Raw genomic sequence first — 27,820 nt, forward strand, 5'->3', positions numbered from 1 at the left:
ATGCCGAATCTTATCTATCTAGCTCTGTTCATTTAGTAAGTATCGTGTTAGCTTATATTCGAAGAGCCGGACAGACGAACTTCCCCTGAACAGATTTTACTCAAAAGTTGACTGAAATCTGCAAATTTAGTGTAAAGACCATATACTAAATTTCAACCATCTTGTTCACAGCGCTTTTAAATTATCTTAATCACAGACAGATAGACGGACATTTTCCAAAAGTATATTTTTCGAACTTAGGGAAGTCTCAAACATGGAGATTCGTCAAAATCTGAATGAAAATTTATCCAGCATATTTTTTTTTTTTTTTTTTTTGAATTGAGGGCTAACTACAAAAGTTTTCTAACAACATTCTAAAAGGTAAAAAAAAAAAAAAAAAAAAAAATCGCTTTTGGGAAGCACTATACATAAAATTTTTAGAATAAATCCAGGTTAGACAGTCAAAATTCCTAGCCTTTCCCACTTAATCTATGCGATCTCGTCAATTAAAATTAATGTAATCATTTAATTAAATTTCGCTTATTTAAATCATCATTACATATTAACTTCGTCAGCGCGAACATTTTAAAACAAACAGCAAAACAGCATTATTAAAAACAACGAAATTAAAACGGCAGAAACAATTCACCGCGTTGAAAGCACTCAAACTCTTTTTTCCAAGTAACTTCAAGTCATCAATTAAGGAAGGTGCGTCCTTGCTCGTGCTCGAGGCACCGCCATTTTCCTTACAACAATTAAGGTAATTGCGTCGCATTTAAGGAATGACGGGTGACAAATGTTTCCCCGTGGTATGTCGGAATGCGTGTCGCAAGAGGCGAGAAAAGCTTAACTAACTCAAATTCGCTTAATTAAGTCGGAGGGTTCATCACTGGCATTCGTGTCATGCCACGTTTACGCAGACATAACTCCAATCTAGCAACGTAAAAAAAAGCTTTTCTAAGAAAGAGATAAAACACAGCACAAGTAAACAGTGAAGCACATAATCTGTTGGAGGACAATACATTTGTGACAATAGAATAATAGATAACAGACAAATAAGACAATATGTCTTTTATGTGTTATTCTATGGTCACATATTCTCAATGGTCAATTTTATTTTAAAGAAGGACATTTTATTATAATGCATACCCGGATTTTGTGGAATGATTTGACATGATTTGATATAGTTAAATAAAAACAATCTAACCTGAACCTCGATCAGATCGATAATTTTAATAAATTACGATACAATCTTTGAAAAAGAATGTGAAATTATGCAAAATTCTACAAAAAAAGCTCAGAAAATTCAGATTTTAAAAACCTTTTCTAATATAATCAACGCGTTTTGTTTAACACTATACGCATCTGCTACAGTTTAGTTTAGTTTAGTTATATTAACGTCCCGTTTGAAGCAACACTAGGGCTATTTTGGGACGGACCTCGTCATTTTGAACCGCGATCAAATGACGAGGACGACACCTGAGCTGGCACCCCCCTCTCCACACCACATCAGCGGGAGGACCGCATCTGCTACAGTAAATTGCTATTACACTCAAATGGTGAAAGTGACCAAGATCTAATCTACTCTTTGTTTTTAAAAAGAAGTAATAGAAAACCTAACCAGGCTTCTAACATAATAATTTTGTATATTTTAGTTATATTTACAATCCATTTTGAAGTACCTCATAGATTATTTTGGACCTTAATTCTGAATCATGGTAAAATGACGAGGATGGCATCTGAGACCCCATTCTCTAAATCTTTATACAATACGAGCAAAATAATAATTATACGCTTTTATACAGAAATGTCAGGATCTAACTTGCACTATATTTCAATAACCAATTCCAAGCCTAAATGAAGAAAGTCGGGACCTAATTTAATTTATGCCTAAAAAAATAGCAGAATTTAACCAGACCTAAGCCTAAATAAAAAATATATATTGGGACCTTACCTAGATTAAGATTTTTAAAAAGTACCTGAAACTAATTTTTAATAATATTAATGCCAATATTTTTAGCAACTTTGTAGCGTAAAAATTAAAAATTAACATAATAAGAGAAATAATATAGTACATTTGAAGTTGAAAAAAATTTTCTGGTGTAGGTGAAAAAAAAAAAAAAAAATCAAAAAGTTACGAAAGATGATTTAAATTGGCGAATTTTGGAAAACTAAATTAAATAATACGATATTTTTTGACAAAGTAATTATATAGGATTAATCTTATTATCCTTTTTTTAAAAAATGTTTTCCAACGCACCACTAAAAGCACAAATTCTAAATTTTATTTTGTAATGTTCCGTTTATGTCAAAAATAAAAATAAAATGCTAAATTTATGTTATTAACAAAATTGAAAGAAAAGCGTGACTCTTAGCTGGGCAATTTTGTTTATAAAATCAATTTCCATCTGAGAGTATAAAAATGATCTTACGGCCACCACTCCTATAATTATCTTTCTTCAGGTCTTCCAGTAATAAATGAAACTAAGCAATTTGCATGGCATTGAACCGGAATAACTACTAATAAAATCAAAGTTACATACTACAGACCTTACTACTGGTTTTCGGAGTTCCAAGATTCTTATTACTTCAGTGAAATGAATTAATTAAACATGGGTAAAATGTACAGGACTTAAGATCCAGTTAAAGCTATTTTGGAACGAATATATTTTTGAATAACAGTCGGACTATGAATATGGCATCTAATATGATAACAACTCCACAAACTTCCCTTCTATATAGTGTGCTCCAACGGATAAAAACTTTAAATTCCTTTTCAGTCACCAGTAACTAACACTGAACTTCCCATAGGGACAACGACAATCCTCAGTCACTGCTTTATACTTTTCGTTCAGGTCACTAGTGACTGATATGTAGTGTACTGCAACGGATTAAAATTTTAAGTTCTTTTCAGTCACCAGTAACACTGAACTTCTCATAGGGACAACGACAATCATCAGTGACTGCTTTATACTTTTCGTTCAGGTTACTAGTGACTGCTATGTAGTGTACTGCAACAGATTAAAATTTTAAGTTCTTCTCAGTCACCAGTAACACTCAACTTCTCATAGGGACAACGACAATCCTCAGTCACTGCTTTATATTTTTCGTTCAGGTCACTAGTGACTGATATGTAGTGTACTGCAACGGATAAAAACTTTAGGTTCCTTTTCAGTCACCAGTAACTAACACTGAACTTCCCATAGGGATAACGACAATCCTCAGTCACTGCTTTATATTTTTCGTTCAGGTTACTAGTGACTGCTATGTAGTGTACTGCAACGGATTAAAATTTTAAGTTCTTTTCAGTCACCAGTAACACTCAACTTCTCATAGGGACAACGACAATCCTCAGTGACTGCTTTATACTTTTCGTTCAGGTCACTAGTGACTGATATGGAGTGTACTGCAACGGATAAAAACTTTAGGTTCCTTTTCAGTCACCAGTAACTAACACTGAACTTCCCATAGGGATAACGACAATCCTCAGTCACTGCTTTATATTTTTCGTTCAGGTTACTAGTGACTGCTATGTAGTGTACTGCAACGGATTAAAATTTTAAGTTCTTTTCAGTCACCAGTAACACTCAACTTCTCATAGGGACAACGACAATCCTCAGTGACTGCTTTATACTTTTCGTTCAGGTCACTAGTGACTGATATGTAGTGTACTGCAACGGATAAAAACTTTAGGTTCCTTTTCAGTCACCAGTAACTAACACTGAACTTCCCATAGGGATAACGACAATCCTCAGTCACTGCTTTATATTTTTCGTTCAGGTTACTAGTGACTGCTATGTAGTGTACTGCAACGGATTAAAATTTTAAGTTCTTTTCAGTCACCAGTAACACTCAACTTCTCATAGGGACAACGACAATCCTCAGTGACTGCTTTATACTTTTCGTTCAGGTCACTAGTGACTGATATGTAGTGTACTGCAACGGATAAAAACTTTAGGTTCCTTTTCAGTCACCAGTAACTAACACTGAACTTCCCATAGGGATAACGACAATCCTCAGTCACTCCTTTATATTTTTCGTTCAGGTTACTAGTGACTGCTATGTAGTGTACTGCAACGGATTAAAATTTTAAGTTCTTTTCAGTCACCAGTAACACTCAACTTCTCATAGGGACAACGACAATCATCAGTGACTGCTTTATACTTTTCGTTCAGGTTACTAGTGACTGATATGTAGTGTACTGCAACGGATAAAAACTTTAGGTTCCTTTTCAGTCACCAGTAACTAACACTGAACTTCCCATAGGGATAACGACAATCCTCAGTCACTGCTTTATATTTTTCGTTCAGGTTACTAGTGACTGCTATGTAGTGTACTGCAACGGATTAAAATTTTAAGTTCTTTTCAGTCACCAGTAACACTGAACTTCTCATAGGGACAACGACAATCCTCAGTGACTGCTTTATACTTTTAGTTCAGGTTACTAGTGACTGATATGTAGTGTACTGCAAAGGATAAAAACTTTAGGTTCCTTTTCAGTCACCAGTAACTAACACTGAACTTCCCATAGGGACAACGACAATCCTCAGTCACTGCTTTATACTTTTCGTTCAGGTTACTAGTGACTGCTATGTAGTGTACTGCAACGGATTAAAATTTTAAGTTCTTTTCAGTCACCAGTAACACTGAACTAACACTGAACTTCTCATAGGGACAACGACAATCATCAGTGACTGCTTTATACTTTTTGTTCAGGTCACATCAGTCACTAGTGACTGCTATGTAGTGTACTGCAACGGATTAAAACTAAGTCTCATTTCAGTCACCAGTCTCTAGTGACTGACTTTGAATTTTTCACTCAAGTCAAATCAGTCATTAATGATGGATATTATAATTTTCGTTCAGGTTGTATTAATCATTGTAGACTGACGATATAATTTTAAAAATTGATACTTTCTTTAAAAAATATTAATAAGGAGATCACAAAATTATGAACCTAAATGGAAGCAGTCTTATTACAAATTTACATAGATCTCTGATTGTAAGCATATCAAAAAGTCGGATATCGCGGACTAGACAGAAAAGGCACCAAAATAAGCTTGGCGCTTGACGTCTTAAAGGCAATGTACGATGAACAATAATGGCTGCGACAGTCACTGGTGACAGAATTTGTAATTTTCTTTCAAGTCACATCAGTTAATGGTGACTGATTTTATATTTTTCGTTCAGATCACATCATTCACTAGTGACTGGTCATATAATTTTCGTTCAAACTGCGTTAGTCATTCTTGACTGACGATACGCATTTAAAAACAGATATTCTCAATAAATTTTAATCTGAGGATCACCAAATAATATATCTAGATGCAAGTAATCTTATTGAAACCTTACATTCAAATCGTCAACATATCAAGGAAGTCGGATATCGCTTGGTAGACGAAAAGGGAGCCAAAATAAGCGCCAAACTTATTTTGGCGTATGATGAACAATAAACAATAAATCCATTCTTGGAAACTGAGATCATCAGGTTCTGAAGTTAGGAAGTCTCGACATCGCCGTTTTAATAAGATTACAGGAACATTAAAATTTTAGATAGCCATTCAAAAAACTTCATTACAGTGATTAACAATATAAAATAATTCTAAAAAGTTGAAATATCTGGAATATGAATTATGTGATGCCATTTCACACCTGAAAGCCATGTCTTCGAAAGATCTAGTGTCCTGCGGTCGCTTGCTGGAGGCCTGTGTGTAATCCGACAGTGCCCTGGTCACTGGATCTCTGACCACCAGCAAAAGCAGCACATCCTTAGACATATTAGCAACTCTTTGAGGAGCACCGGAAGTTACCAGGTAACTGGGGGTCTTCTCCATGGTTAACTGGATGTCGTAGCTAAGAGGCATCTGTGACCTGCAAAAGATGAGAAATGTTGAGGGTTTTTTTTTTCTGTTGTTACAAATAGTTAAAAATATAGTTTAAAAAGGGTAAAGATTTTCATAATGTAAGAAAAATTCAAATCGCCTTGAATTGTTCCAAACCACTTTGTTATATTCTTTGACTTTGTAAAATAATAATAGTTAATATTATATTAGCTTATAGTTTATTATTCCGTTGTAATCTACCAAAATAATTAAATGTTTTCATTTGTAAATACAAAAATCATTCACTATATATGATTTTTCAATAATATTATTAGTTTCGTGGATTTTTTTGTTCCATAATGGACGTATTAAAATACAAACAAATAATTATATACTTATGTACACATAGTTACAAAAATAAACTATAGTGATAGACAATTATCAAATTTTGAGCTAGATCCAACAAGGATTACCCGTCTACAGTCTGTACTTTTAGAAACATGTACACGTACAGAAACATGTCTAACTCAAAAATACAATAACTTAAATATATCAAATTTTGAGCTAGATCCAACAAGGGTTACCCGTCTGTGAGTCTGTACTTTTAGAAACATGTACACGTACAGAAACATGTCTAACTCAAAAATACAATAACTTAAATATATCAAATTTTGAGCTAGATCCAACAAGGATTACCCGTCTATCAGTCTGTACTTTTAGAAACATGTACACGTACAGAAACATGTCTAACTCAAAAATACAATAACTTAAATATATCAAATTTTGAGCTAGATCCAACAAGGGTTACCCGTCTGTGAGTCTGTACTTTTAGAAACATGTACACGTACAGAAACATGTCTAACTCAAAAATACAATAACTTAAATATATCAAATTTTGAGCTAGATCCAACAAGGATTACCCGTCTATCAGTCTGTACTTTTAGAAACATGTACACGTACAGAAACATGTCTAACTCAAAAATACAATAACTTAAATATATCAAATTTTGAGCTAGATCCAACAAGGATTACCCGTCTATCAGTCTGTACTTTTAGAAACATGTACACGTACAGAAACATGTCTAACTCAAAAATACAATAACTTAAATATATCAAATTTTGAGCTAGATCCAACAAGGATTACCCGTCTATCAGTCTGTACTTTTAGAAACATGTACACGTACAGAAACATGTCTAACTCAAAAATACAATAACTTAAATATATCAAATTTTGAGCTAGATCCAACAAGAATTACCCGTCTATCAGTCTGTACTTTTAGAAACATGTACACGTACAGAAACATGTCTAACTCAAAAATACAATAACTTAAATATATCAAATTTTGAGCTAGATCCAACAAGGATTACCCGTCTATCAGTCTGTACTTTTAGAAACATGTACACGTACAGAAACATGTCTAACTCAAAAATACAATAACTTAAATATATCAAATTTTGAGCTAGATCCAACAAGGATTACCCGTCTATCAGTCTGTACTTTTAGAAACATGTACACGTACAGAAACATGTCTAACTCAAAAATACAATAACTTAAATATATCAAATTTTGAGCTAGATCCAACAAGGATTACCCGTCTATCAGTCTGTACTTTTAGAAACATGTACACGTACAGAAACATGTCTAACTCAAAAATACAATAACTTAAATATATCAAATTTTGAGCTAGATCCAACAAGGGTTACCCGTCTGTGAGTCTGTACTTTTAGAAACATGTACACGTACAGAAACATGTCTAACTCAAAAATACAATAACTTAAATATATCAAATTTTGAGCTAGATCCAACAAGGATTACCCGTCTATCAGTCTGTACTTTTAGAAACATGTACACGTACAGAAACATGTCTAACTCAAAAATACAATAACTTAAATATATCAAATTTTGAGCTAGATCCAACAAGGATTACCCGTCTATCAGTCTGTACTTTTAGAAACATGTACACGTACAGAAACATGTCTAACTCAAAAATACAATAACTTAAATATATCAAATTTTGAGCTAGATCCAACAAGGATTACCCGTCTATCAGTCTGTACTTTTAGAAACATGTACACGTACAGAAACATGTCTAACTCAAAAATACAATAACTTAAATATATCAAATTTTGAGCTAGATCCAACAAGGATTACCCGTCTATCAGTCTGTACTTTTAGAAACATGTACACGTACAGAAACATGTCTAACTCAAAAATACAATAACTTAAATATATCAAATTTTGAGCTAGATCCAACAAGGGTTACCCGTCTGTGAGTCTGTACTTTTAGAAACATGTACACGTACAGAAACATGTCTAACTCAAAAATACAATAACTTAAATATATCAAATTTTGAGCTAGATCCAACAAGGATTACCCGTCTATCAGTCTGTACTTTTAGAAACATGTACACGTACAGAAACATGTCTAACTCAAAAATACAATAACTTAAATATATCAAATTTTGAGCTAGATCCAACAAGGATTACCCGTCTATCAGTCTGTACTTTTAGAAACATGTACACGTACAGAAACATGTCTAACTCAAAAATACAATAACTTAAATATATCAAATTTTGAGCTAGATCCAACAAGGATTACCCGTCTATCAGTCTGTACTTTTAGAAACATGTACACGTACAGAAACATGTCTAACTCAAAAATACAATAACTTAAATATATCAAATTTTGAGCTAGATCCAACAAGGATTACCCGTCTATCAGTCTGTACTTTTAGAAACATGTACACGTACAGAAACATGTCTAACTCAAAAATACAATAACTTAAATATATCAAATTTTGAGCTAGATCCAACAAGGATTACCCGTCTATCAGTCTGTACTTTTAGAAACATGTACACGTACAGAAACATGTCTAACTCAAAAATACAATAACTTAAATATATCAAATTTTGAGCTAGATCCAACAAGGATTACCCGTCTATCAGTCTGTACTTTTAGAAACATGTACACGTACAGAAACATGTCTAACTCAAAAATACAATAACTTAAATATATCAAATTTGATATGGGATTTTACGATTGCTAGTGCAGTGTTTTGACAAGTTTCTGTGTCAGTCGATTGAGAAAAAAGAATCTAAACGACACATTCGATTTTCGGATACAATTAAAAGAAAATTTGATAAATAACTCGCTATTACACGATAGATTCAATAAAAATGCTAAATTCACGTCAAAAGTTAATATTTTGTACCTGTTGTACTCCAATACTATATTACGCGTTCTCTGAGATAACATCTTTATTTGAGTATATGCGAGGAAATTTTGGGTTGACTACTGCCGATAGTTAGTAATCAGGTAATTTGCTTTTAAATAGGCAGATAAAATTTCTGTAAATATATTTCGTTTAAAATTTCATAGAAATCCAAAACTTATGGCGTAAAGACGTGTTAGCAATATCAAATTTCATCTCTCGATTACAATACATTCTGTTTATATTCTTCGTATGCAAAAAAAAAAAAAAAAAAAAAAAAAAAAAGATTATTAACATATTGATCCCCCCCCCAAAAAAAAAGAGGGGTTTGAAATTCGAATTGTTAAAAGAACAATCAGATAATGTTCACTAACTTGGGCCAGAAAATGCCTGAATCTGCCACTAGCAAAGTTGAATGGATTCACTCTTAAAACAATTTTTGATTAGATCAAACAATGAATTATTCTTTCATTTTTCTAAAAATGAACATATTGATCTAACAAAAAAAGAAAGAGGAGGTTGAAATGTGCAACTAATTCGAAACTGTTGTTAAAAGAACAATCAGATAATGTTCACTAACTTGGGCCTGAAAATGCCTGAATCTGCCACTAGCAAAGTTGAATGGATTCACTCTTAAAACAATTTTTGATTAGATCAAACAATGAATTATTCTTTCATTTTTCTAAAAATTAACATATTGATCTAACAAAAAAAGAAGGAGGGGGTTGAAATGTGCAACTAATTCGAAACTGTTGTTAAAAGAACAATCAGATAATGTTCACTAACTTGGGCCTGAAAATGCCTGAATCTGCCACTAGCAAAGTTGAATGGATTCACTCTTAAAACAATTTTTGATTAGATCAAACAATGAATTATTCTTTCATTTTTCTAAAAATTAACATATTGATCTAACAAAAAAAGAAAGAGGAGGTTGAAATGTGCAACTAATTCGAAACTGTTGTTAAAAGAACAATCAGATAATGTTCACTAACTTGGGCCTGAAAATGCCTGAATCTGCCACTAGCAAAGTTGAATGGATTCACTCTTAAAACAATTTTTGATTAGATCAAACAATGAATTATTCTTTCATTTTTCTAAAAATGAACATATTGATCTAACAAAAAAAGAAGGAGGGGGTTGAAATGTGCAACTAATTCGAAACTGTTGTTAAAAGAACAATCAGATAATGTTCACTAACTTGGGCCAGAAAATGCCTAAATCTGCCACTAGCAAAGTTGAATGGATTCACTCTTAAAACAATTTTTGATTAGATCAAACAATGAATTATTCTTTCATTTTTCTAAAAATTAACATATTGATCTAACAAAAAAAGAAGGAGGGGGTTGAAATGTGCAACTAATTCGAAACTGTTGTTAAAAGAACAATCAGATAATGTTCACTAACTTGGGCCTGAAAATGCCTGAATCTGCCACTAGCAAAGTTGAATGGATTCACTCTTAAAATAATTTTTGATTAGATCAAACAATGAATTATTCTTTCATTTTTCTAAAAATGAACATATTGATCTAACAAAAAAAGAAAGAGGAGGTTGAAATGTGCAACTAATTCGAAACTGTTGTTAAAAGAACAATCAGATAATGTTCACTAACTTGGGCCTGAAAATGCCTGAATCTGCCACTAGCAAAGTTGAATGGATTCACTCTTAAAACAATTTTTTATTAGATCAAACAATGAATTATTCTTTCATTTTTCTAAAAATGAACATATTGATCTAACAAAAAAAGAAAGAGGAGGTTGAAATGTGCAACTAATTCGAAACTGTTGTTAAAAGAACAATCAGATAATGTTCACTAACTTGGGCCTGAAAATGCCTGAATCTGCCACTAGCAAAGTTGAATGGATTCACTCTTAAAACAATTTTTGATTAGATCAAACAATGAATTATTCTTTCATTTTTCTAAAAATGAATATATTGATCTAACAAAAAAAGAAGGAGGGGGTTGAAATGTGCAACTAATTCGAAACTGTTGTTAAAAGAACAATCAGATAATGTTCACTAACTTGGGCCTGAAAATGCCTGAATCTGCCACTAGCAAAGTTGAATGGATTCACTCTTAAAATAATTTTTGATTAGATCAAACAATGAATTATTCTTTCATTTTTCTAAAAATGAACATATTGATCTAACAAAAAAAGAAAGAGGAGGTTGAAATGTGCAACTAATTCGAAACTGTTGTTAAAAGAACAATCAGATAATGTTCACTAACTTGGGCCTGAAAATGCCTGAATCTGCCACTAGCAAAGTTGAATGGATTCACTCTTAAAACAATTTTTGATTAGATCAAACAATGAATTATTCTTTCATTTTTCTAAAAATGAACATATTGATCTAACAAAAAAAGAAGGAGGGGGTTGAAATGTGCAACTAATTCGAAACTGTTGTTAAAAGAACAATCAGATAATGTTCACTAACTTGGGCCAGAAAATGCCTAAATCTGCCACTAGCAAAGTTGAATGGATTCACTCTTAAAACAATTTTTGATTAGATGAAACAATGAATTATTCTTTCATTTTTCTAAAAATTAACATATTGATCTAACAAAAAAAGAAGGAGGGGGTTGAAATGTGCAACTAATTCGAAACTGTTGTTAAAAGAACAATCAGATAATGTTCACTAACTTGGGCCTGAAAATGCCTGAATCTGCCACTAGCAAAGTTGAATGGATTCACTCTTAAAACAATTTTTGATTAGATCAAACAATGAATTATTCTTTCATTTTTCTAAAAATTAACATATTGATCTAACAAAAAAAGAAAGAGGAGGTTGAAATGTGCAACTAATTCGAAACTGTTGTTAAAAGAACAATCAGATAATGTTCACTAACTTGGGCCTGAAAATGCCTGAATCTGCCACTAGCAAAGTTGAATGGATTCACTCTTAAAACAATTTTTGATTAGATCAAACAATGAATTATTCTTTCATTTTTCTAAAAATTAACATATTGATCTAACAAAAAAAGAAGGAGGGGGTTGAAATGTGCAACTAATTCGAAACTGTTGTTAAAAGAACAATCAGATAATGTTCACTAACTTGGGCCTGAAAATGCCTGAATCTGCCACTAGCAAAGTTGAATGGATTCACTCTTAAAATAATTTTTGATTAGATCAAACAATGAATTATTCTTTCATTTTTCTAAAAATGAACATATTGATCTAACAAAAAAAGAAAGAGGAGGTTGAAATGTGCAACTAATTCGAAACTGTTGTTAAAAGAACAATCAGATAATGTTCACTAACTTGGGCCTGAAAATGCCTGAATCTGCCACTAGCAAAGTTGAATGGATTCACTCTTAAAACAATTTTTGATTAGATCAAACAATGAATTATTCTTTCATTTTTCTAAAAATGAACATATTGATCTAACAAAAAAGAAAGAGGAGGTTGAAATGTGCAACTAATTCGAAACTGTTGTTAAAAGAACAATCAGATAATGTTCACTAACTTGGGCCTGAAAATGCCTGAATCTGCCACTAGCAAAGTTGAATGGATTCACTCTTAAAATAATTTTTGATTAGATCAAACAATGAATTATTCTTTCATTTTTCTAAAAATGAACATATTGATCTAACAAAAAAAGAAAGAGGAGGTTGAAATGTGCAACTAATTCGAAACTGTTGTTAAAAGAACAATCAGATAATGTTCACTAACTTGGGCCTGAAAATGCCTGAATCTGCCACTAGCAAAGTTGAATGGATTCACTCTTAAAACAATTTTTGATTAGATCAAACAATGAATTATTCTTTCATTTTTCTAAAAATGAACATATTGATCTAACAAAAAAAGAAAGAGGAGGTTGAAATGTGCAACTAATTCGAAACTGTTGTTAAAAGAACAATCAGATAATGTTCACTAACTTGGGCCTGAAAATGCCTGAATCTGCCACTAGCAAAGTTGAATGGATTCACTCTTAAAACAATTTTTGATTAGATCAAACAATGAATTATTCTTTCATTTTTCTAAAAATGAACATATTGATCTAACAAAAAAGAAGGAGGGGGTTGAAATGTGCAACTAATTCGAAACTGTTGTTAAAAGAACAATCAGATAATGTTCACTAACTTGGGCCTGAAAATGCCTGAATCTGCCACTAGCAAAGCTGAATGGATTCACTCTTAAAACAATTTTTGATTAGATGAAACAATGAATTATTCTTTCATTTTTCTAAAAATGAACATATTGATCTAACAAAAAAAGAAGGAGGGGGTTGAAATGTGCAACTAATTCGAAACTGTTGTTAAAAGAACAATCAGATAATGTTCACTAACTTGGGCCTGAAAATGCTTGAATCTGCCACTAGCAAAGTTGAATGGATTCACTCTTAAAACAATTTTTGATTAGATCAAACAATGAATTATTCTTTCATTTTTCTAAAAATGAACATATTGATCTAACAAAAAAAGAAAGAGGAGGTTGAAATGTGCAACTAATTCGAAACTGTTGTTAAAAGAACAATCAGATAATGTTCACTAACTTGGGCCTGAAAATGCCTGAATCTGCCACTAGCAAAGTTGAATGGATTCACTCTTAAAACAATTTTTGATTAGATCAAACAATGAATTATTCTTTCATTTTTCTAAAAATTAACATATTGATCTAGCAAAAAAAGAAGGAGGGGGTTGAAATGTGCAACTAATTCGAAACTGTTGTTAAAAGAACAATCAGATAATGTTCACTAACTTGGGCCTGAAAATGCCTGAATCTGCCACTAGCAAAGTTGAATGGATTCACTCTTAAAACAATTTTTGATTAGATCAAACAATGAATTATTCTTTCATTTTTCTAAAAATTAACATATTGATCTAACAAAAAAAGAAAGAGGAGGTTGAAATGTGCAACTAATTCGAAACTGTTGTTAAAAGAACAATCAGATAATGTTCACTAACTTGGGCCTGAAAATGCCTGAATCTGCCACTAGCAAAGTTGAATGGATTCACTCTTAAAACAATTTTTGATTAGATCAAACAATGAATTATTCTTTCATTTTTCTAAAAATGAACATATTGATCTAACAAAAAAAGAAGGAGGGGGTTGAAATGTGCAACTAATTCGAAACTGTTGTTAAAAGAACAATCAGATAATGTTCACTAACTTGGGCCAGAAAATGCCTAAATCTGCCACTAGCAAAGTTGAATGGATTCACTCTTAAAACAATTTTTGATTAGATCAAACAATGAATTATTCTTTCATTTTTCTAAAAATTAACATATTGATCTAACAAAAAAAGAAGGAGGGGGTTGAAATGTGCAACTAATTCGAAACTGTTGTTAAAAGAACAATCAGATAATGTTCACTAACTTGGGCCTGAAAATGCCTGTATCTGCCACTAGCAAAGTTGAATGGATTCACTCTTAAAACAATTTTTGATTAGATCAAACAATGAATTATTCTTTCATTTTTCTAAAAATGAACATATTGATCTAACAAAAAAAGAAAGAGGAGGTTGAAATGTGCAACTAATTCGAAACTGTTGTTAAAAGAACAATCAGATAATGTTCACTAACTTGGGCCTGAAAATGCCTGAATCTGCCACTAGCAAAATTGAATGGATTCACTCTTAAAACAATTTTTGATTAGATCAAACAATGAATTATTCTTTCATTTTTCTAAAAATTAACATATTGATCTAACAAAAAAAGAAGGAGGGGGTTGAAATGTGCAACTAATTCGAAACTGTTGTTAAAAGAACAATCAGATAATGTTCACTAACTTGGGCCTGAAAATGCCTGAATCTGCCACTAGCAAAGTTGAATGGATTCACTCTTAAAATAATTTTTGATTAGATCAAACAATGAATTATTCTTTCATTTTTCTAAAAATGAACATATTGATCTAACAAAAAAAGAAAGAGGAGGTTGAAATGTGCAACTAATTCGAAACTGTTGTTAAAAGAACAATCAGATAATGTTCACTAACTTGGGCCTGAAAATGCCTGAATCTGCCACTAGCAAAGTTGAATGGATTCACTCTTAAAACAATTTTTGATTAGATCAAACAATGAATTATTCTTTCATTTTTCTAAAAATGAACATATTGATCTAACAAAAAAAGAAAGAGGAGGTTGAAATGTGCAACTAATTCGAAACTGTTGTTAAAAGAACAATCAGATAATGTTCACTAACTTGGGCCTGAAAATGCCTGAATCTGCCACTAGAAAAGTTGAATGGATTCACTCTTAAAACAATTTTTGATTAGATCAAACAATGAATTATTCTTTCATTTTTCTAAAAATTAACATATTGATCTAACAAAAAAAGAAAGAGGAGGTTGAAATGTGCAACTAATTCGAAACTGTTGTTAAAAGAACAATCAGATAATGTTCACTAACTTGGGCCTGAAAATGCCTGAATCTGCCACTAGCAAAGTTGAATGGATTCACTCTTAAAACAATTTTTGATTAGATCAAACAATGAATTATTCTTTCATTTTTCTAAAAATGAACATATTGATCTAACAAAAAAAGAAGGAGGGGGTTGAAATGTGCAACTAATTCGAAACTGTTGTTAAAAGAACAATCAGATAATGTTCACTAACTTGGGCCAGAAAATGCCTAAATCTGCCACTAGCAAAGTTGAATGGATTCACTCTTAAAACAATTTTTGATTAGATCAAACAATGAATTATTCTTTCATTTTTCTAAAAATTAACATATTGATCTAACAAAAAAAGAAGGAGGGGGTTGAAATGTGCAACTAATTCGAAACTCTTGTTAAAAGAACAATCAGATAATGTTCACTAACTTGGGCCTGAAAATGCCTGAATCTGCCACTAGCAAAGTTGAATGGATTCACTCTTAAAACAATTTTTGATTAGATCAAACAATGAATTATTCTTTCATTTTTCTAAAAATGAACATATTGATCTAACAAAAAAAGAAAGAGGAGGTTGAAATGTGCAACTAATTCGAAACTGTTGTTAAAAGAACAATCAGATAATGTTCACTAACTTGGGCCTGAAAATGCCTGAATCTGCCACTAGCAAAGTTGAATGGATTCACTCTTAAAACAATTTTTGATTAGATCAAACAATGAATTATTCTTTCATTTTTCTAAAAATGAACATATTGATCTAACAAAAAAAGAAGGAGGGGGTTGAAATGTGCAACTAATTCGAAACTGTTGTTAAAAGAACAATCAGATAATGTTCACTAACTTGGGCCTGAAAATGCCTGAATCTGCCACTAGCAAAGTTGAATGGATTCACTCTTAAAATAATTTTTGATTAGATCAAACAATGAATTATTCTTTCATTTTTCTAAAAATGAACATATTGATCTAACAAAAAAAGAAAGAGGAGGTTGAAATGTGCAACTAATTCGAAACTGTTGTTAAAAGAACAATCAGATAATGTTCACTAACTTGGGCCTGAAAATGCCTGAATCTGCCACTAGCAAAGTTGAATGGATTCACTCTTAAAACAATTTTTGATTAGATCAAACAATGAATTATTCTTTCATTTTTCTAAAAATGAACATATTGATCTAACAAAAAAAGAAAGAGGAGGTTGAAATGTGCAACTAATTCGAAACTGTTGTTAAAAGAACAATCAGATAATGTTCACTAACTTGGGCCTGAAAATGCCTGAATCTGCCACTAGCAAAGTTGAATGGATTCACTCTTAAAACAATTTTTGATTAGATCAAACAATGAATTATTCTTTCATTTTTCTAAAAATGAACATATTGATCTAACAAAAAAAGAAGGAGGGGGTTGAAATGTGCAACTAATTCGAAACTGTTGTTAAAAGAACGGTCAGATAATGTTCACTAACTTGGGCCTGAAAATGCCTGAATCTGCCACTAGCAAAGCTGAATGGATTCACTCTTAAAACAATTTTTGATTAGATCAAACAATGAATTATTCTTTCATTTTTCTAAAAATGAACATATTGATCTAACAAAAAAAAAAAAAAAAAAGAGAAGGGGTTGAAATTTGTAACTAATTCGAAACTTGTTAAAAGAACGGTCAGATAATGTTCACTAACTTGGGGCTCAAAAAGCCTAAATCTGCCACTAGCAAAGCCGAGCGAATTCACTCTTTTGATTAGCTAAAAACAATAAATTATTCTTTTACTCTTCTAAAAATTAAATTCATTAACACCAAGGATTTCTTTCAATCGTACAAACAAGTCGGACACACGAAAAACAAAAATTCATTAAATTTAACAACCGCCGATTACACCAAGCGATCATTTTTCTCGTCTTCGGTGGCATTCGGAGAAAAAGTTTTCCTCTCCAATTAAGGCCATATATTCATTCCACAAACGTAATTTACTACTTCAAATAAATTATCAACTTCTCCGCTGTGTTACGTTGCAACTACTGCCATATGCAACACGGCTAGACGCACAACAGACATTGTTTGGGAGGAAAAAAAGAAAAAAGACGCTTGTTTAAATCAACTGATCGATGGCAGACGTGCCTGGGGTTGACACCGAGTGCTAGAATGATTCATCATCTCCTTTCCGTTAGACAAACGTTCCCAACCTTTCTGTTTGTTGCATGTGTTCGAATAAGTGTGCGTTTTTCTATTGTCTTGTTGGTATGTTATATATTTCTTGTGAATGTTTGACATTTTTTTTATAATTCAATTTTGTAATGGTTTACAGACGGATTTCCAATTAGGCAAGTGCCTAATGCCACTGGACAGAAAAGTAGTCTCAGCTGGTCGAGTAAAAAATATTACTAACCTAGTTGTTAAATAAATGATTTTTAAAAAAATCATTTTTTAAATTATGAATTAGTATTACAATGCGTTTACATATTGTATTATTAAAATCATTAATTAAAGTGCACTGTTCATTTCAGTATTCCGAGACTACCACTTTCCAACGATTCTACCTCACTAAGGGCTGAGACGCGGTAGATGAGCGTTTTCCGGAATTCTTTGTCATTCTTTGACGATTTTCCGCCTCATTAAGATATTTTTTCATGCAGTCCCCCTCCCCCCACGTATATGTGAATGCATGTCGTGTCGTTTCTGAATGTACCATTTTATTTTTAATTTAAAATTGCATATTCATTGCCCATATGACTAATTCAAGTGATAAGTCAACCAACTGACTCTCCGACCCGACAGGAAGGCACACAGATTTAAACCATAAGGCTGAATGACGGGACCGCCGCAACAGCAACATTGGCGGGAACTGTGGTTGAATCCTAAGGGCCATCACCGGCCACGGTACAACACTCCCCGAAGGAAGTATGTCCCGTCATCCATGCAAGGAGTCAGATCCCCCACTTATTTGTGTACCCTCCAAGGTGGCGAGATCCAACCACCATGCCGGAAGCAACTCATACTCATTTCGAGGTGCCCCCCGTGGGTTAGTTCAAGTGGTAAAAATGCTTTTAGGGGTGGCAACTGAGATCGAGGTTATCTGCCTTTAATTAAAAAATTATTATTATTTTATAAAAAAGTTAATTATCAAATTTCTAGAACAGAAATCTTCCATTTATTCATCGTAATTTAAAGTTTAAGCCTTTTATAATAAATAAAAGTTGTTCTAAAGTATTTTATTATGAATTAGTTCACCTATATGTACTCTTATTGTTAAATGTAATCATCTCCGATTTTCACTTTTCTTCTCATTCCTGTTTTGACTAAATAAACGCATCCAGACGCGTGCGCAAATGCGCGGCAGGGTTTTCGAATCCGTTAATGAATAGTAAGTCTTTGTTTTTTATGATACATTGAAATATTAGTAATTCATTAACTCACTATGTTATATTCCATAATATAGTTATATAATTAATTATTTCTTCATAATCTTTCATAATAATTAAATGTAAGAGAATCATTAACTAACAGCTACGGTCAATTTTCCAAGAAATTTTGTCACTTCAGTTACTTTTGCATGACACATATTTTTAAAATTAAAGGCACAAAAACGTATGCATATTTTTAAAAACTCATTAAATTAATAAAATGAATAAAAAAAATTCTTAATACATTGATTAATTTTAAAATGCGTTATAATGTAAGATTAAATTGACCTGTTATTAAAAGAAGGGTCCTATAATTTGTATTATGTTGGGCCGAAAAATATCTAAGTTCACAACTGTAAAGGAGCTTTCTCTCGAGGCAAAGTATTGTACGCAATAGTTGTTTTACTGTTGACGCAACATATTTCTATTGTTCCAACGGGGTCATATGATCTTCCTGAGGTAGACATGGCCTTCTACTGTGCCACAACAGTTGGCCTTGTATGAGTACTTGCTTGAAAAATTCGAATTCGGGGTTTTGATGCATATCCTTGATCTTAAATCCTGATAAATACTTAATTAACAACTAATAAAATAATAATTAAAAATAACAATTAATTAAATAAATCAGATCCCTGAATCTTAAAATATCATTTTTAGGTTTAGTTTAGTTATATTAACGAGCCATTTTAAAGCAACCTTATGGCTATTTTGGAACGGATCTTGTAATTTTGAACTAAGGTCAGATGACGAGGATGGCACCTGAGCTGGCACGAGGCTGAATCAGCATGCACTCACACATACACAGGTTGTTCCTTATCATAGACAATAGCTAATTTCAAGAAACTAGACGTAGCCATAAAATTCAAATTGGAAAAATGGTTTAAATGGAAGAATTATATTTTATGTTATTTCAGCTAGTAAATATATTTCTAAAAAGCCACGAAATTTAACTTTTACCCGGTCCTAACAATCATAATAGTTAAAAAAATTTCGACATTCTAAAAACAAACTAACATTCTAAAACATTCGACAAAAAAAAAAAAAAATCCTCATTGTTTAATGATTAAAATTGACCAAGTTACAACTGTCAAAAGGGTACAAATTTATTATTAAAAGTACAAATTTATTTTTAGAAGCAATTACAAAAAGTAACACAAACAGTGCATAGTTTCGTTTAGCAAACGATCTTTTTAAATATCTCACGAGAACCCCTAATTTATCTGAGAAATTAATCTAAAATAAAAAATTTCGACTTTTTATAAGTCTATCAGTTTTGGTTTCACAAGATTGTGTTTTTGTTGTTGTTTCCTTGTTTGTTTAAAATGTCACAGTTTCAAAAATACTTTACTAAATATTTTACAGAAAACTGTAAAATAGTTGTAAAAGTTGTAACTTTCTGAGAAATACATTTATTCATTCAAACAACACAAAACAAACTTTTACACATTTACAATTTCAAGAATATTTTTTTGAGATATGATTGATAAAACCAGGGGACTGTAAAAAAAGTTGCAACTTTTTGAGAAATACATTTATTTACTCAAATAACATAAAATAAAAATTTTCACAATTACAGTTTCAAGAATACTTTACTAGATATAACTGATAGGACCGGGGAACTATAAAAAAGTTATTATAAAAGTTGTAACTTTTAAAGGAATATATTTATTCATTCAAACAAAGTAAAACAAATTTTTTCACATTTACAATTTCAAAAATATTTTTACTAGATGTGATTGATAGGGCCAAGAGACTGTAACAAAGTTGTTGAAAAAGTTGTAACATTTTGAGAAATAAATTTATTTATTCAAACAACATAAAATATATTTTTTTACACCATTTAACCCTTTAAAGGGCCATTTTTTTCTAGTCATATTATGTTAAAATATTTTTTGGCTTGAAATTAGAATAAGAAAAGGGATTCATTTAGCTTATTAGATAAATTTAATTTGATTAATTAATTAATTTGGTTAATTAATAATTAAGTAACAAATCAAGACACGTCATTTTGTCTGAGATAAAAAACTGAAGCATCTAAGTTTCTGAATTACTAAAAAAATGTGTCAGAACTTATGCCAACCTACATAATTTCATACAGAGATTGATAAATTTGGTGGGAAGCATACTTCCCACGGCTCTAGAAAGGGTTAAAGCATTTTTCCAATTGGAACTATATGTCCATTTCTGATGGGAAACGATAAGAGTGGACACCCTGAATACATATACATAACAATATTATTTTTCCATTAAAATCGCGTGGAAGTTTTCCATCTGAAAGAAAGAATATGCCTCAGGCCAATTAAACTCATCTGTTCCTGTCAGAAGTTCCAATTTATGGGGACGGCTATTTTACGAGCACGATCGTTAAGGTGGTGTTGCAACAACCATAACCGCCGGGAGGAGTCACATTACAAACATTGTTAAGCCTAATTTGATAACACTAACAATAAAAGAAGAAATCCCCACTGGACGTATAAGATCTCAATCTGACAAATTCACGATGACAAATGGATTTGTCAGATGCCATCTACACGAACTTTTCCGCAAAGCTGTCATTGTCAGCTCTGGATTATTTTTCTTTTAAAAAGCAGAGGCAGATAGATCTAGTAAGAATCCGCAAGAAAATTAATGATTCTTCCCAAGAAGTTGGGAAATAAAAACACAAGAATAAGGTCCTCAAGGTCGAGAAATGAGCTCTTGGTGGAAGAGATGTCGATGAAAGAAGGCAGTTTGTCAACAGCAGCAGTCGGATGAGAGCTTACGGAAGTTTTAAATCCATATTCCGAGTGGTATCTCACCACTCTTAGATGTCATCCAGACTAACATAAGTACAGATTTTTCTTTTCTTTTTCTTTTAATTTTTCTTCTACGGGTGATTCTTTCTTTCCTTCCAGTTGGACTGATGAATCTATGGACGATGATTCAGCCTCGCACCCATGTCACTATACTTCTCGTTTGGAGCTGTTTATGGCAAACATAACTGAAGCGGCTTTTGAAAACGATTTTTTTAAACAGTTGCCAAAAAATATTGCCTGAATTTTATTCTAGTAACTGGAATGACAAACAAAAGCAGCATAGCAACGGAACAGAAGCTAAAGTAAACAAATAGGAGGAAAGTTATTAAAATCTAGCGGCATTTGGTAACTAGCTATTTCACAGAGAATATTAATAGAATTTAATTTTAATTAAATCTCGCCTACATTACTTGACAATTCCTTTAATAATGTATTTTTTACCTTCTTGTTTACGTAATATATGGGAAGTATTGTAATTGTCAAAAAATTCGGACTCCAGATTTTGACTCCACGTTTTAGACTTCCCTCAGTTAGAAAAATGTTCCATCCGTCTATACAAATGTGACAAAAATAACCCAAAAACACTTTCAGGTCGAAGGATGAAATTTGGTACATGTTCCTTGCAACAAATTTGCCGATTTCTATCAAATTTTGAGTAAAATCTGATGAGAGAAAGGCAGCCAGTCCGGTTATTCGAATATAAGTTAACACAATAACTAGGAAACGAAAGAAGCTAGATAAATAAGATTTGAAAAACAGATTTGTCAAATTTTGCGCCAAATCCAACCACGTATTGACCATCTGTCGATCTTTACTTTTAGATACATATACTGAAAGTCCCAATGACTTCAATATATCAAATTTGGCATGTGATTTTGTGACTATAAGTGCAGTTTTGTGTCAAATTTTGATCTCAATCTTTTGGGAAAATTGCGCCTAACACACAAATTCGATTTTCCGATAATATTAACCTCATTTCAGGGTTAATCGCCAAATAACTCGCCAAGAATGACACGGTAGATTCAGTAAAAACGCTAAATTCACGTCAAAGGTTAATATTTCATAAATATTGTACGCCAACACTGTGCAAGTCTTTTCTGGGAAAACACCTTTGTTAGAGAATATGCGAAAAAATTTTGGGAAGGCTACCCCTGCTGGTTAAGTATTAAATTTTGATAGATATCGAAGCCATGTTATTTTAATATCCTTATATCTGTTCTATTTATTGCGTACGAAAGCATTTCAGATATAACCGAAATGGATTCGATTTATAGCGCCATTAGCAACGTCACTTGGAGGTTCTTTTGGTGATGTACTTTCATTTTTTTTTTTTTTTTGATTCCACATGTAACTAACTGCAAAGATATTAAACAGAGTTTTTCTTCCATACTTTTCAGCAATGGAAAAAAACAGGTTATTAAATATTGGGTGCATTTGCATCACATAACAATAATAAAATATATTATTAAAATCTAAGCAAACGTTGTCTTTAAAAAAAATCCTGGAATTCACAAAAATTTATTCAATAATGAAATTGTGACTATGTAAAATACAATTTTTAAAGGGATTAAAAGTTTGTTGTGGTTGTCAATTTTATGCACAAATATTTTCGCGAGTTAACGCAGGAAAGCGCCAAAATCTTGCTTAATATTTAATAAATTAAAATTCTATTTAAAATTTCAGAAAGATGCATATTTCCAACTTTCAAAATATATCTGTGCCTTATTTGACATATTTAAATCAAATGACCTATCATGTAGAGCACAGAAGATACACATTTTCTTTTATTGCTGGTAGAGATGTGGTTATGTCACGTTAAAGTCGTAAAATTTACAAAAAAATTTCATGGACTTGGTATTAATAAATAATGACAGCCCTAAATGAATTTTGTTATTTCTTATTTTACTGTCTTAAAATAAAGCGCATGAACATAATAATAACAATGAAATTACATTAGCAGACGATAGATAATGGAAAAATTATACTGTGAAAGCCGACTCTAAAATAAAACAACATTAGTAAACGATAGATGTTTCAAAAGCTATACTGTGAAAGCCGACTCCAAAATTAAAAAAAAGGGATAATTTGTTGCCTACGCATTTTAAGGATTCAACAATTTGTTGCCTTCAAATCGCTTCAAAAACCTCAAGCCAAAACAACATCATGTTCTTACATCATAATAAGTACTCTTACTAGTATTTCCCAAAGAATAATTTAATAATACTGAACTATACTTTAAATTAAAAGAACTATAGTCGAATATATCACTGCAGCATTCATTATAATGAATATTTTTTAAAAATCAAAAAGTCATACTTTTAAATAAACCGATTTTCAAAATATTCTCTGCATTATGTTATATAATTCCCTATCAAGCGTGGTAATGTTGTTGTTTGGAATATGTTTGTATATTTGGTAATATTTGTATCTTAATAATATTTTCATTTATCATATTTTGTGCATTTCCCCAATAGCATTACGTAAAAATAATAATTTTGTTATTATTTTTATTTTATACAATTGTACCGGTAACCAATTTTATTCCTGATGCCAATTAGTTCGTCTTTTTGCCAATAGCAACGTTGCTGCAGTTTATTTTCTGTATCCATGGCCTCACTGTGCTTCAGGTATATTTTTATCTTTATTTATGTGTTGCCCGCATCTTTCAAGTGAAAATAAACCGTTTTGTAATCAAGAATTCTCGTCTTTTAGTCCAAAACGATTAGCTGTTTTGTCTATTAAAGATTCAAAACTATTTTTTTCATGTATGCTAATGAATACAATTAATTACGGATGTAAACTACACATTTTATTTACTTTTTTTATAAAGGTTGTAATAAAGATAGATGATCCGAAGTCTGCAATTGATATCTTTTATTCAACATTTGGGAGGTAGGGGCAGGGATTCAGCAATGCATTTTATTTTACTTAGTATATCATCATTTATTTCAATCCGATTATATATAACTATATATTTACAATTATGTGTACAAAAAATAACATATATACGTAAGTATTAATATTTTGCAAATGTGAGCATGAGATTTTCCACTACAACTTTCGTTTTTTAATCCGTCATATTATCACAATGATAAAAATTCGTTTAAACGAGTATATGTTCTAATTAAATAGAATGCAACCACCTAAGAATTAATATCCAAAGACAGTAGTTTCTTTATTCAAAATATTTAGTAATGGTGGAAACACCTGAGAGAAATTCACCTGAAATTTGATGTAATATTAAAATCGGTTTGAATTTAATTGCAATAACAGAAAGTATTGTATTAAATGTCTAAAAATTAATTTCAATAAATTCAATTAAAATTAAATAAAAAAAATATAGCAATTTAATGGGTATCATCAAGATTATATACAAATTACTCGAGTTCTTTAGGTTGATATATAAATTATTTTCAAATGAAAATTATTTCAGAAGTCATTAAAAAAAAAAAGCTATATAGAAGTACAGAATTCTGGCTTAATCTTTGTCATTAAATAAAAATGTAAATAATAATTTTGATATTTGAAAACAACATAATTGATTTAGAAATTGACTCTCGAATGCCGTGTGCAAATTTCATGCAACTGCTGTTTACCGATAAGTGAGAGTTCTTTTGGCAGCCATATACATGTATTTTCAACATTGTATTACAAATTACCCGAAGCAAACTTCAGTGGCAGCGAAACTAATCAAAGTTGAGAAATAGCCAGGAAATTGCACTCAAGATTAAGTAAGGAATTCGATTTAATGTTCAACTCAGACGCAATCAATCAAATCCTAGCGTTTCATGCTTGGCTTCTGCCTCAATTTAGAAAGAGGAATCTTGGTTTGAGTGCCTGCTCTTCTTCATATCCCTCAAACTCGATGTAGTTTTTATATCTACCAAGTTAATATTTAATATTTTTTAAAATTCAATTTGGTCTGTCTCATGCTTGTAAAGATAGAATTTTGTAATCGGTTTTTCAATAATTTTTTTTTAATGTTATAGAATTGTGAAATTTAGTACAGCTGTGTGTTCAAGATAACAATATAATATTTAAATATTTTCAGAACATAATTATTAGTTAATCGCTCTATTTTTTTCGCTCTTAATTAGCCATCGATTAATATGAAACGCGCTAGTAAAGATTCTAAAAAAATTACAAGCAAAATTCCATAACATTAATAATAACGAAATATAAGAAATAAATAATATTAAAATGTAGAAAATGACTTTTAATTCAAAAATATGAAAGTAGAAACAGTAGGAAAAAATATAGGCAATGAAAACAATTAATTTAAAGTACTTAAATTACAACGAATATGATCGTTTGAAAAAAAAATGTCGAAAATAACTTTTTTATTCAAAAATATGTAGTTAGTGATAATCGGAAAAACCATAAGCAATGAAAACAACAATTTATGGTACTTAAATTATAATTAAAAAATAAAATGTAGAAAAGGATTTTTTTTTTGTTTAAAATTTTGAAGGTAGAAACAATTCGAAAAGCCATAGAAGATGAAAATCAAAACTTAAGGAACTTAATTGATAATTAATATGATCAGTAGAAAATAAAATGTAGAAAATGATTTTTTTAATTGAAATGAAAACTATGAAGACAGAAATAAGCAAAAAAAAAAAAAACATAGGCGATGTAAACAATAATTTAACGTACTTAAATCATAATTAATGTTATCAGCTGAAAATAAAATGTAGAAAACGATTTTTATTACAAAACAGGAAATCAGAGACAACTTTAAAAACCACAGACGATGAAAAAAAATAATTTAAGGTACTTAAATTACAGTTAATATGATCAACAAAAAATAAATTTGGTATCAATGGAAAAGTCATTTTGATTTTTAAAATGATAAAAACTATTTCTTGTTCAGTAATTTGTTTCAGAGTTACTACAGGCAAATTTTCAGTTACCTTCTAACTAATTAACCCCTTAACCGGTTTGCCCGTACGTATGCGTGCATCAATTTAACTCATTTTTACTCGTTCGAACAACAAATAAACTATTCCTAATTGTTATAATGATATACAGATATTACATAGAATAAATAAATATCTCAAGTGTTCTTTTTTATTTCTTAAATAAATCGAAACGACAAAACATTCGAAAATTGGAGACCTCATCTAATTTCATAGTAAAGAAAATAAATCAGTGAAAGGGTTAATGATTATTAATTAAATTTTGCTCCTTGAAAAGTTGGCAGTTAATAAGTGCACAAAGTTTGGTTAATTACGCCCAATGTTTATGAGATATGAAATAATCTTATCCTCAATAATTTTTATTTGTATCAACATTATTTTAGGTTACCTTTATAACAGGAAACCCGGAAGTTCAATTGTCAGGTTATCGACCTTTGGAAGATATCGGTTTAATATCCTAAATACAATGCATCTCTTAAATCTGGACCTTCTGGGTGTTTTTAGAGATAAATTATACTAATTTGCTTGGTTTCTGTCAAACAAAACGGGCAGTGTTTAGATCATTTGGAAAAGTTTCGTCCTAATCCAAATACAGTAAATAAATTTTCCTGTTTTCGAAGATCGATAGTTGATGGAATTTAAATATATATATCATTCCAAAAAGTAATTTTTCCGCTATAATTTAATATACTTAAATCTCCAAGGATCTTTTTCTGCGTCTTCTATTTTTAAAGCTCGCGTTTTCAAAACAAATTAATAGAAATAAAATCCTTTTTATCATTTTGAACTCGTATAGATTCGTTCCACCTTTCGGTGAGAAAATTTCAAAACTATTTATAAACAATTTACATATATCGGTTACAATATTCAAAAAAAAAAAAAAAAGTTTTGGATTTCGAGCATTACTTATTTATATCAAGAGCCACAATTACTTATTTATATCAAGGGGCTATAGGACCTTTAAATTTTTAATTTTTCAAAATTTATTTTATGATTTCATTTGATAGCCGAAACCAGAACATTTTAAGGTATTGCACTTGTTCGTACATTTATTAGTTAAAAAGATATAGTCAAAACGTGAAGGTCAGTGGTATTTGATTGTAGCATTCGTGAGCGACTAAGTTTAAATAAAGATTTTTTTTTTTTTTTTTTACTTTAAAGTCATTTTTTTCAATACTACATTTTCAGAATTGCGCTAAGGATTAAACAAAGATGGTTTATCGTATCAATATGAAATTTTCCAGGTATACATACATAATAAATAAAGAGAATCATGCATAATCAAAGCATTATTATGTGTACTTTTTCGCTTGCTAATTTGCTAAAAATTGTTTCTTAAAAACGGTATTATGTTTTAACATAAAAAATCAA

At 31.0% G+C, this 27,820-nt stretch overlaps 1 protein-coding gene across 1 annotated transcript in view; it reads right to left on the reverse strand.

Annotated features, from left to right (window-relative positions):
* The window catches only part of LOC129976262 (heparan sulfate glucosamine 3-O-sulfotransferase 3A1-like), a 169,863-nt gene that overhangs the window by 7,612 nt on the left and 134,431 nt on the right, over positions 1-27,820 (reverse strand). Inside the window, exon 3 of the mRNA XM_056089742.1 lies at positions 5,632-5,850. Coding sequence (XP_055945717.1) covers positions 5,632-5,850 — 219 coding nt within the window. The remainder of the gene's footprint in view (positions 1-5,631; positions 5,851-27,820) is intronic.

The sequence above is a fragment of the Argiope bruennichi genome, chromosome 7 (genome assembly GCF_947563725.1).
Source record: "Argiope bruennichi chromosome 7, qqArgBrue1.1, whole genome shotgun sequence".
Taxonomy (NCBI): Eukaryota; Metazoa; Arthropoda; class Arachnida; order Araneae; family Araneidae; genus Argiope; species Argiope bruennichi.